Genomic DNA, 11,502 nt, shown 5'->3' with positions numbered 1-11,502 from the left:
ATATTTGAACCAAACCATGTGAATCTATGGTTTTTATATCTGATTTTACAAAATTTTTTTAGTGGTCTGTCACACCCAAGTTACTTTACATTTATATATGATCAAGGTTAATTTTTGTAGCATACAGCGTACATAAGGGACAGTGGGCCCACATGGCTTGAATTAGTTTCAATGCATGTGATCATTCTCCTCTGGGATTGGAGTGTACAGGATGCTCCCACATGGACAAGCATGCATGAGATTCACCTAAGAAGGCAAGTGCATTTACACGTGGCATGCATTTGATGGTCAGATGTTGATTCATCATGGGGGCTAATAAATAGATGTTCATGCATCATAAGGTCCATAAATGAACTATAAGTCCAAAAACAACAACCATCAAAACATGTGAAGATTGCCGTACGTACAAAAACCACAAATCGGATTTTAGCGATCTGGGATATATATGCGGCTGTCATGTTATTCTATTTTCGGTGTGCAAAGCATTTATAGTTGTCCCAGATGAATGAACGCTTCGGATCATCGGATCATCGCTCATATATGCTAAAGTGCACAGTATAGGAAGTTTGAGAGCGGGTACAAGAATAATATGGTAGATCCATTACTCCACAGTAATCTTGGCAGGGCCGTGTATCAATCGGACCCGTCCATTTATAGGGCCCCTCTCTGGATGATATATATTTATCAGATGATCTCATCCGATCTGGTCAATAGCCATCAAATAACGCTACAAGAGAAAAACGATTAGTTAGGTGGGCCCTACAGAGCCAACAACACCTAGCAGGTAGGTGGTGCTTTAGGGAGAGAAGGCTTTAACGGGGAGCGGATTAAGTGCGGCCTGGCCTCACTTATGACTATATCCATGCCGTCCATCTTTTTCCGTATCACAAAAATGAAGTAGATCTAAATCTTAGGTAGACCATAGCATAGGAAATGGTGGTGATTGACCATAAAAAAAACTTTTTGTGGGCTCCAATTGGATCAAAGTGATATTTGTTTTTTTTTTTTTTTTCCTCAATCCAGGTTTTCTAATTTTATCAACAGGTCGGATGGCAAATAAACATTAGGAAAACGTTAAGCTGGGCCCTGAGAAGTTTTTTTTTATGATGGTGCGTTCAATCACTTTTTCATATAAATGGTCCACCTGAGATTTGGATCTGATTCAATTTTAAGTTCACGCCATAAAATGATTTGGCAAAACGGATGGACGTCATGGATATATAGAATACATACATCAAGGTGGGCCCCATGTAAGGGCTGCACCTTCTTGAGTTAGGCCGGGGCCGCAGCTAATCCTCTCCGGCTTTACAGTGTCATCATCTCCCATGTCACATTGGGAAAGGATGGGCTACTCCCCCTGCCACCGGCCCGGGGGCTGCTGGTCGGTGCTCTGTGGGCCTCACCATGATGTATGTGTTTCATCCATTCCATTCATCCATTTTTAAAGATCAATTTAGTTTTAATAAGAAAATTTAGAGGGATATAAATCTCAGGTGGACCACACCACAATAAAACAATAGTGATTGGATATCCACCATTAAAATCCTCCTAAGGCCCAATTTACTGTTTATTTGACATCCAATCTGTTAATTAGGTCATACAGGCACAGATGAAGGGAAACAACAACTATCAGCTTGATCGAAAACTTTTATGGCCCCCAAAATGTTTTTAATGGTCGACGCTCATAGGACACTGTTTCCTGTAATGTGGTCCAATTGAGATTGATATATACCTCATATTTGGTCACATTCCATAAAATTATATGGAAAAATATATGGACCGCATGGATGAAACAAATAAATAATTTTGGGGCCCACAGAGCACCGACCACCAGCCAATGGCTGGTGGCAGGGGGAGTAGCCAATCCGCGTCCAATGATCACGTACGTCTCCACGTACAATAGTTCCCACGTTTGAGCTTCTTTAGGGTACACATTGATGTTTCCACGGAATCTAAACGTCCATCAGCTGTGCCACTCAATGTCACCGTAAATCCCAAAAGGCTGCCTGATTTAAAACTCAGATGGCCCACACCACAGGGAATAATGTAGAATCACGACTAAAATCTCTAAATTCATGTGGTGTGGCCCAAATGACTTATTAAATGGCCTAATTTTTCTGTCGACTCTTCATTCTAATGGGTCCAGTCCGTTGAATGGAGTGAATGGTATATACACAACACCTTCTGTCCCAGACACAATTTGGTGATCGTCCTTTCTCCATTGCTCCCAGTTATTCCCTTTGATGTGGCCCACTGGAGTTTCTTGTTAGGCTTTTTTTTTTTGGAGGGGAACTAAAATGAGAGTTCACGTCTGATGGACAGATGGGATGACAAAAATATACATCTCAGTGGGCCCAAACGACTCGAACAGTACGATACTCCCATAAGTGCGGAAGTTTGCGATCATTTCTCATATTATAAATTGTGGGTGTACGAAAAAAGGCCCACTAACCATGTGGTTGGTCCAGCAGGAAGTGGGGTCCACATGCAGGAGGAGAAGGGGCCCACCTTCTGCGTTTGACCGTGTAAAGCGAGACCTGATAAATGGACTAAACAAGCGTTGAAGTTTGAACTGTTGCAGTGAGTAAAACAGGCCGCAGGGTCTTTAAAGTGCCCTCTATTTATGAAGAAATTACACGATCCTCGAGGATATGTAGTCGGATTTCAGTTTGTGCAGGTGGGTCCCACCATGCATTGTTGCAGATCGTTGTTCTGTGGGTCCCACCATGAATGGACCGTACCGTCGGTAGAACAATCCTAGCGGACAGGAATCGTCTACATGTCTACACCGGTTTTTAGGCAGTGCCCTGACTGTGGGGACTCTGGTGATGTAGTCTTACATCCACGCCGTCCACCCGTATCTTCAGATTATTTTAGGACGTGAGCCCAAAAATGTAGAAGATCCAAATCTCAGGTGGACCACGCCGAAGGAAACAGTAGTGATTAACTGTTAAAAACTTATCAGGGGCCACAAAAATTTTGGATTAAGCTCATATTTGTGTGGTCCTTTCATCCAGGTCTTTGTGACATTCTCAACAGTTTGGATGGAAAATATACATTCTTGTGGCCCCATTTGGTGTGGTCCACTTGAGATCTGCCTAGTTTTTGGTCTCCTACTCTGGAATGATCCAGTGAAACGGATGGATAGCATGGATATAAGACACACATCATGGTGGGTCCCACCATCCCGGGATCCATCTAAGCCGTATGAAAGACCAAGCTAGATCCATCAGGTGAGAACCTTTGTTGTTAAAAACTTATATAGATATCAGGTTAATTTTTGAATTTTTTTTCTTCATCGTCGTGGGTTATACCGATTAACGGTTTTGATGAAAGCTACACAACATGCGGCCCTTAAAAAAATTAAAATTCTATGTTTGGCATCCATACGGTGGCCTCAAAGAGGCGTGTTTTAAGCATTGCATAAAACAAGTGTTACAGAGGATTCAAGGCTAATCCTAACCTCCCAATAAGTTCTGGACACACAATCAACGAAAAATATAGTAATCTCAACATTCAGCAAAAGAATGGCCTAATCCGCAGTCGGGATTAAGATCTGGTCGGTCCGGATTCCTAGACACCACCAGTTAAAAAGACGAATGATGGTGAATTATCACCGTAGTTTAGACCTTAAGGAAATGGATGTGGGAAATTTTTTTATACTCTGGCAGATCTTGTTAGATGATACGCATGCATTTAGAAATTACTCTAAAAATTTGCACAAGCAGAGACAAGGAACGTGGATTCCCTGTCACCATAGATATATCTGACTCTTTCAGGTCTACTCTGACGTATGTGTCTTATCCATGCGGTCCATCTGTTTTTTCAGGTTGCTAAGGGCATGGGCCAAAAAAATGAGGCAGATCTGAAGCTCAAGTGGACCACACAATACGAAAGAGTGGGGATTGAATGCCTACCATTGAAACTTCTTGGGGCCACAGAAATTTTGGATCAAGCATTCATTGAGGTCTGCGAAACTTTATGAACGGGTTGGATGGCAAATAAACATTATCGTAGCCCTAATAAGTTTTCAGAATTAAGCATTTTATCCTCATTATATTCGCAGTGTGGTTTACCTGAGCTTCTGATCTGTCTCAATTTTCAGATACTGTTAAAATAAGCTGACAAAACAAATGAACCGCATGGATAAAACACATACATGACAGTGGCCCCACAGTCGGGTCAGCAGGGATATCCATGGTGACCAGGTCTTTAGGCAATCCGCGCAGAGGAAACGGAGTAGATCAAAATAAGCTGTCCAAATCGGACGTGGATTGGGTCTACCGTCGCCCTCCCTAGATAGGAATGGAGGGGCTCTTGAGGGGCCATGATGTTTGGGTTTCATCCACACCGTCCATCTATTTTTCCATGTAATTTTAGGGTATAAACCCAAAAACGAGACATATGCAAGATTAATGTGGACCACGTCATCACAGGAAGCAGCGGTGATGATGATGACACCCACCGTTGAAACCTTCCTAGGGCCTACTGGGTGGTTAATTTCCATCCAACCTGTTCTTAAGGTCACATAGACATGGATGACTGGAAAATACAAATATCAGCTTAATACAAAACGTCTGTGGCCCACAAATACTTTTCAACAGTATGTATTTAATCACCACCGTGTGGTCTAATTAAGCCTTGGAACTGCCTCATTTTTGGGCTTATACTCTAAAATGATATGAAAAAATGGATGTACAGTGCGGATAATAAAACCCATACCATCATAGCACGTGTCCGTACCTAGCGGGAATAGGTGGACAGTTACTGGACGGTTAAAAATGAAAAATATCTAATGGTGGTGCTATTTAAACAAACGGAAACGAATCGGAGGTTAGGAGTGCCCAACCAATCTGATTTTAGGACTAGTTCCACAATCAGGCATTTCTGAGTGCCTGCGTAGGGAGCATCGCACTCTGCCAGAGTATCAAATAATTCCGTTTAAACGATATCCACCGTCTAAAAACAAAAAGATCCGCATACGTATGACTGATTCTATGCAATATAGGGAATGCGTGAATGAAAATTGTAGCAGGTTGCAGGACATGGTGGGACCCACATCTCATCACCATCCATTATCGATCTAACGGTGGTGGGGCCACGAATGCGCAATATCAGCAAATTCGGGCGCGGCTTCGGTGGATCCGGATCCACAGAGGTGGGTCGATACCTGACTGTGAGGCCCACCGTGATGTATGTGCCTTACATCCACGCTGTCAATCTGTTTTTTGAGCTTATTTCATGGAATGATCCCAAAAATAAAGCAGGTCAAAATCTCAGGTGGACCACACCACAAGAAATAGTGGTAAGGGACCATTAAAAAACTTCTTGTGGACCATAAAAGTTATTGATAAAGCTGTTATTTATGTGGTCCCTTCATCCAGATCTTTGTGATCTTATCAATAGGTTGGATGGGAAATAAAAATTCGAGTGGCTCCCAAGAATTTTTAAACGGTGCGTATTTAATAACCATTTTTTCCTCTGGTGTGGTCTACTTGAGATTTTCATCTTCTTCATTTTAATCATGGAGTCCTAAAATGAGCTAATAAAACGGATGGACGGTGTTGATGTAAGGCATATTCTTCAGGGTGGCCCCATAGTCAGGAATTCCACCCACTTCGGTGGATCCGCGTATCCACTGAAGCCGCGCTCAGCAACTCCATCGTGGTACTGTACATAAGAAAGAACGACAAGTAAGAAAGCTAGACAGGGCCCAATGCCGCTTGTCTACGTGAACTAGACCCGGGCTCACTTTTGGTAGGTTTTAAAAGCTAGAACATGGAGCATGGTCGACCAGGTGGGCCCTAAATCACGACCTTTAAATGCCTAGTCTGCTACAAGCAGTGGAATTATTTTGGCAATTGGATGTTACGTTTGATGGGCCTGTCGAATATTGTGGTCCACCTAACGCTATGTTCATCTGCACATAGGCTAACTGTTCTGGGAATCCCCACTAGTCGTCCGATGGGACCGGTCGTACGCTCCCCCACCGAAAAAGCTTTCGCGTGCTGTGGACCTGTGGTTGGATTCTTTCTTGTTGAATATGGACTGTTGGTTAAACAATCTGTATTCACCGACGGATAAGATCTTCAGATTCGGGGGAGTTTTTGAGCATGTTTAATCCATCATCAGGTAATCCGGCTTAATGGTCTGGATCGCTACAAGTACAGACCTGTAGTATCGTACAATACCTTGTACGGAAAAGAAAAATGTGGGACCAATGTATGTGAGGTCCACCTTTAGGAGCATGAAATGCGGTTGGCCGGGTGAGTTGGAGGTCCTATGAAAGAGACATCAGATGATCATAACCGTCGGCGGGGGCTTATCCTTTGCTCGTTAAATTGGGACCGTTGCCTATCATCCATTTGCAAGGCCACCAATCGGATGGCCAGGATCATGCTAATAGGATAGATATTGGAGTCATTGCCTATTTGATGATTGGGCCCACCAGATGAATAACTTAGTTTACTGTAAGGTGGGCCCACCGATCTGCTTGGTTGGACAAGATAAACTACGTCAGCACGATAACCAAAGCATCACGGAGACGTACGGGGAGAGAATTGATCGTCTACAGGCACCAAGACCACGAGTTATGTTATGGTATCATCTTTCTGGGAACGGATTCGCCACTCCCCCTCCACCATGATGTATGTGTTTCATCCATGCCGTCCATCTATTTTTCGAGATCATTTTATGGTATAAGACCAAAAATGAGGTATATCCCAATCTCAAATGGACCACGCTACAAGAAACAGAAACCTTTAGGGAGCCATAAAAGTTTTGGATCAAGCTGATTTTTGTTTTTTCCCTTCATCTGGGCCTGTATGACCTAATCAACAGATTGGATGTCAAATAAACAGTGCAGTGGGCCTTAGGAGGATTTTAATGGTGGATATCCAATCACTATTGTTTTCCTAGGGTGCGGTCAACTTGAGATTTATATCCCTCTCGTTTTTGGGATCAAGGCCTAAAATGATCCGTAAAAATGGATGAACCGAATTGATGTGACACATACATCATGGTGGGGCCCACGGAGCACCGACCACCAGCCACCAGGCTGGTGGCAGGGGGAGGGAGCCAATCCGTTTCCCATCTTTCTCGCTAGCATCCACTTCTGCTGGACATCAGAACCATGAAAATGATAGGTCCCACATCACTGGAAGCGGGGTGGGTCTACCAAGCTAGAGACGGATGGTCACGTCAGGGGCTTTGTGGGGCCCTCAGTGATGTATATGTTTTATCCACGCCGTCCATCCATTCTGAAAGATCAATTTAGGCCATGAGCCCAAAAAGGAGAGATCAAAGGCTCAAGTGTACCACACAACAGGCAGCAGTGGGGATTGAAAGTCTACCGTTGAAAACTTCCCTAAGGCCACAGAAGTATTGCATCAAGTTGATATTTAAGTTTTTTACTTAATCACGGTGGGGCCTATGAAGATTTCAACGGTAGGAGTTCAATCCACACCGCTTCCTGTGGTGTGGTCCACTTGATCCTTCTATCTGCATACTGTTGAGGCTCACAACCTAAATTGATCTGTCAAAATGGATGGACGGCATGGATAAAATATATAATACATCAGGATGGGCCCCACCCACGCCCCACATTATTGCTGTTCTAAAAACAGGTATTGTAAAGGATTTCCGTCCGGTCTGGCCCACCTAATGAACGGACAGGACTGATTTTTGCACCAGCTGATCCTCGTGGAGGGTCCTACAAATGGATGATAACTTCGGGCATGTCGCCGCGAAAGAAGTTACTACCACACGTGTAGTGGTAACTTCGGCATGGGTAACGCGCACCCACGCGTACAGCAGCCTCAACCATAGTTCCAACCTCCCGAATCCGATTCCACACCTAAAACGAAGACAGAAAGACCAAACTCATGAACAGAACGTGAAAGAAAAACGCATATATAAAAAGAATTTCTATATATGAATTGAATTTCAAAAAAAAAAAAAAAAAAAAACGAAAAAGAAAAAGAAAAGGAAAAGATTTCCTCATCAAACGACACCACCAATATACATTACCCACTTAGAGACCCGAGTTAATAGAAAAACCCGTATCCGGTTCGAGTACCGAAACGCTCAAAAAGATAACGGCATTTATATTTTTCGTGTTTTTATTAGTGGAATTAAATTACTTTCCAAATTTGTCCCTGTCTTTCTTTACAATTACGACAGGTAGACCTCCACGCTGGCGCTTCTGACAGAGTGACAGAGCGGGCAGGTTTCAACGGCCGTGTCGCAGTCTGTGCAAAGGCAAAGATGCCGACACGGTAGCAGCACTACCGACACGGCCCGTCTCCGGCACGCCCGGCACACTGGCACGGCCGAAACGGCTCGGCCAGGGTCGATGTAAGCGGATTCCGCGTCGTCCGCGGGCGTGTTGTCACCCCCGGCGCACCCTAGTTCTTCCCCCCTCCTATCTTGCGCCTGCCCGCCCATCATCGCCTGCTGCAGCTGGGCTTGCAGAGACGCCGCGGCGGCTTCCTGCGACCTTGCCCTCGCCTGCCAAACCTGCGCCTCTGCCTTAAGCTGCGCCGCCCGTTCTTCCAGCTCCGCGTTGCGCCGCGCGGCCTTCTCCACCTCGGCCTCCTTCTCCCGCATCCTCCGCACGGCCGACTCCTCCGCTGCGGCCAGCAGAGCACGGTAGTGGCTCCGGCGCTTCTCTGCTAACGTGCGCCGCAGCTGGTCTCCCTGCACCAGGCACCGGTTTTTTGAACGGATTGAATCGGAAAAACGCAACAAATTCAAAGAGAGGAAAAACCCAGAAAGGGAATGGTTTTTTTTTTTTTTTTTTCAATACCTGGGCTTGAAGGAATCGGTCGATTTCGTCTCTCTGTTGTTTCATTTGGGTGGAAAGATCTTCTGAAAGGAAGGAGGAGATAATGGAAGAAGGAAGGAGAAGATCCATCTGCTGCTGATGGGATTCGGGAGCCAAACGAAGGCCTGTAGAAACTACGGCAGGCTGCTGGTTCTGGAGCTGCGCGAGGTTTACGACCGTTGGATGCGGCGGAGGCTGAGGCTGTAATGAGAAGAGATTGATAGGCGTCGCTGCCGCTGCCGCTGCAGAGGCAACAGCTTCTCTTCCCCTCTTCCGTGGGTTACCGCCAGCTGCGAAGAAGCACGAGGGACCGCACGTTAGAATCGACCAAATCAAGCTAGAATGGGAAGGAGAATGGTAAATAGAGAAAACCCATCACACCTCCATTGCTAAATAGCACCTGGGATTGATCGATGAATCCCCCTCCCTGTGTTTGCATCGAGTAATCTCCTCCGAGCATGTTCTTCCTCTCCTGCCCGTTTCTGCAACGACCCAAAAAAGAAAAAAAGAAAAAGAAAAAGAAAACATTAGAGATGGAGATGCAGATTGAGAGAGAGAGAGAGAGAGAGAGAGAACCTGTTAAGGAGCAGGACATTTGATGGGTATTGAGCTTGAACGGCCATTATAGATGAGGAGAGAAAAACAGAGGCGGAGAGGTGGCAGTCGAAGGAGGACAGGTGATAAGAAGGTTGGAGAGATGTGGCGTAGGTTAATAACGCTAACACCAGCAGAGAGAGAGAGAGAGAGAGAGAGAGAGAGAGAAGAGAGAGAGAGAGAGATCAAATCGAGGTAGCAAAGATAATAATAATCTCCCTCTCGTCCACTGCCTCTTGTTTTCCTTTCAGCGCCTGCTTTCCTTTTTTCATTTCTCACATCGACTTCGAGAAAAAAAGAAACAAAGAGAGAGAGATTGCAAACGAATCCGTCCAAGACGGGCTTCCGTTAGCAGCTTAATGGCAGCACTAATCGTGATTAATATTTAATTATTCAACTAATAGCGATGCGTGAGAGAGAGATTGGATTGTTTGTACATGGCACATGCTACTCTCGCCAGCTTTCTCCACTCACTAGCTGTTATATTAGAGAGATATTACAGCTCTCTTTCTTTCTTTTCCCCAATCATCCCTCTCTCTCTCTCTTATTATTATTATTAGTTTTTTCCTTGGGTTTGAAGTTTCAAACTTCGTTTGTTTTTCTTATCTTAGAAAATAGAGAAAGAGATCAATGATCTTTCCCTCCAACCTAATCGCTTGGTTGTAAGGTAAGTCCTTTGCAGTTTAAACAACCTAAAATGCGGATTGACCAATATGCCCTCCGCTCTTTTAAAAGGACATGACCAAAGTATCCACGTCTGGGCTGTCAGCCCCTTCGGGCCCACGAAAGACCCAGCTTTTGAATAGGGCTGGCCCGACTAATTCAAAATCCATGGCCCAAACAAACACCCGTATCATCAGCCCCTTTTCCAGATCACGAACCCCAATTTTGAATTTCTTGTGATTTGCTTTTGGATGTATGACTTGTTTCGATTGGAAATCACCAAATTGCGATTGCATTGCCCAGCACGTGCTAGTGGGAATTTCCCTCCCTTTCATTTTATAATCCTTTGAAATTCAACATTCCAACTTGGTGGTAATGTAATTGCAAAGGGAGTTTTTTGATACCGTGGCAAGAGTGATGGTTGATACACAGGTTCTCCGAGGTGGGCGTGACTTCCCTGTAACGTGTGGAGCCCACTATGATGTTTGTGTTATATCCATTTCATTTCTCCGGCTTATTTTATGGGCTGGCTACTTAAAGTGGGCCATACCATAAGAACAGCGGGTATGGAAACAGCTACGGTCAGAAAACATCCTGGCCCATCACCGAGATGTTTATATTCCATCCAATGCCTTGAAATTGGATAAGGGCCCGTTTGGCCGGTCGGATTGGAAGGGATTGGATGGTATTGGAAGGGATTGGAAGTCAAATCCCGGGATTGGCCTAGCGTGCCAAACAGAGTTGGTGATCTGATCCCAATCCCATGTATCTCTGGACAATCCGCTGTCAACACCATCATTACATTTAAATCCCATCCAATCCACCCTAATCCTTCAAAATTGCCTGGACGTGTTTGGTTTGAGGGATTGGAATGGATGAGAAGGTTTAATACCGGGATTGGCCGGGCGCGCCAAACAGACTGGATATAGCAATCCAGGGACATATCAATCCCATGGATCTCCAGACAATCCACTGACAACACCATCATTACCTAGAAATCCATGCCATCCAACCTAATACCATTCAATCCCTTCCAATCCACCCGGCCAAACGGGCCCTAAGGGAAAACAAAAATATTAACCTAATCCAAAATTTGTTAGAGGTTTTAAAGGTGAGCATTCAATCCTCATTTCACTTGTGATGCGGCCCACTTAAATCTTAGGTCTTCCTTACATTTGGGTTCATGTCTCAAATGAGATGGAAAAACGGATAGACTTAATAAGTTTTTTTTTTTTTTTTAATTTAAAAAAACATCCTGAATCTCAGAGATATGAGTAAGTTGTGTCCCTCCACGTGGCATTAATTAACTCTAATCAAACTCTCCAAGTTCTGGGCCCCACTGTATGTAGATCATCATTAAAAAAGCACATTAGTTCTTCATGTCGAGGGACACTTGTTTGTTGAATTCAGACTGTTGGTTA

The 11,502-nt window shown here is 44.5% G+C and overlaps 1 protein-coding gene across 1 annotated transcript; it reads right to left on the bottom strand.

The window, feature by feature from the left end:
• Positions 1-7,912: 7,912 nt before the first annotated feature.
• On the bottom strand, positions 7,913-9,874 carry LOC131233298 (BOI-related E3 ubiquitin-protein ligase 1-like). Its single transcript, XM_058229952.1, has 4 exons — positions 9,401-9,874; positions 9,206-9,306; positions 8,807-9,114; positions 7,913-8,697 (listed from the first exon to the last, which is right to left on the bottom strand). Exons 1-4 carry the CDS (start codon positions 9,445-9,447, stop codon positions 8,173-8,175), a joined length of 981 nt encoding a protein of 326 aa, XP_058085935.1. The 5' UTR covers positions 9,448-9,874; the 3' UTR covers positions 7,913-8,172.
• Between the last annotated feature and the right edge of the window lie 1,628 nt (positions 9,875-11,502).

The sequence above is a fragment of the Magnolia sinica genome, chromosome 18, assembly GCF_029962835.1.
Source record: "Magnolia sinica isolate HGM2019 chromosome 18, MsV1, whole genome shotgun sequence".
In the NCBI taxonomy this organism is placed as follows: Eukaryota; Viridiplantae; Streptophyta; class Magnoliopsida; order Magnoliales; family Magnoliaceae; genus Magnolia; species Magnolia sinica.
Note: the sequence above shows the minus strand (reverse complement) of the source record. Positions and strands in the feature narration are given on the sequence as shown.

What these genes read in the sequence shown, in the direction of transcription:
- LOC131233298 (XM_058229952.1), bottom strand. Translation starts at nt 9,447, where the DNA reads ATGGCCGTTCAAGCTCAATACCCATCAAATGTCCTGCTCCTTAACAG. An exon ending in AATGTCCTGCTCCTTAACAG is followed by an intron (nt 9,307 to 9,400) that starts GTTCTCTCTCTC and finishes GGGTCGTTGCAG; the next exon opens with AAACGGGCAGGAGAGGAAGA. An exon ending in ACCGATTCCTTCAAGCCCAG is followed by an intron (nt 8,698 to 8,806) that starts GTATTGAAAAAA and finishes TGCCTGGTGCAG; the next exon opens with GGAGACCAGCTGCGGCGCAC.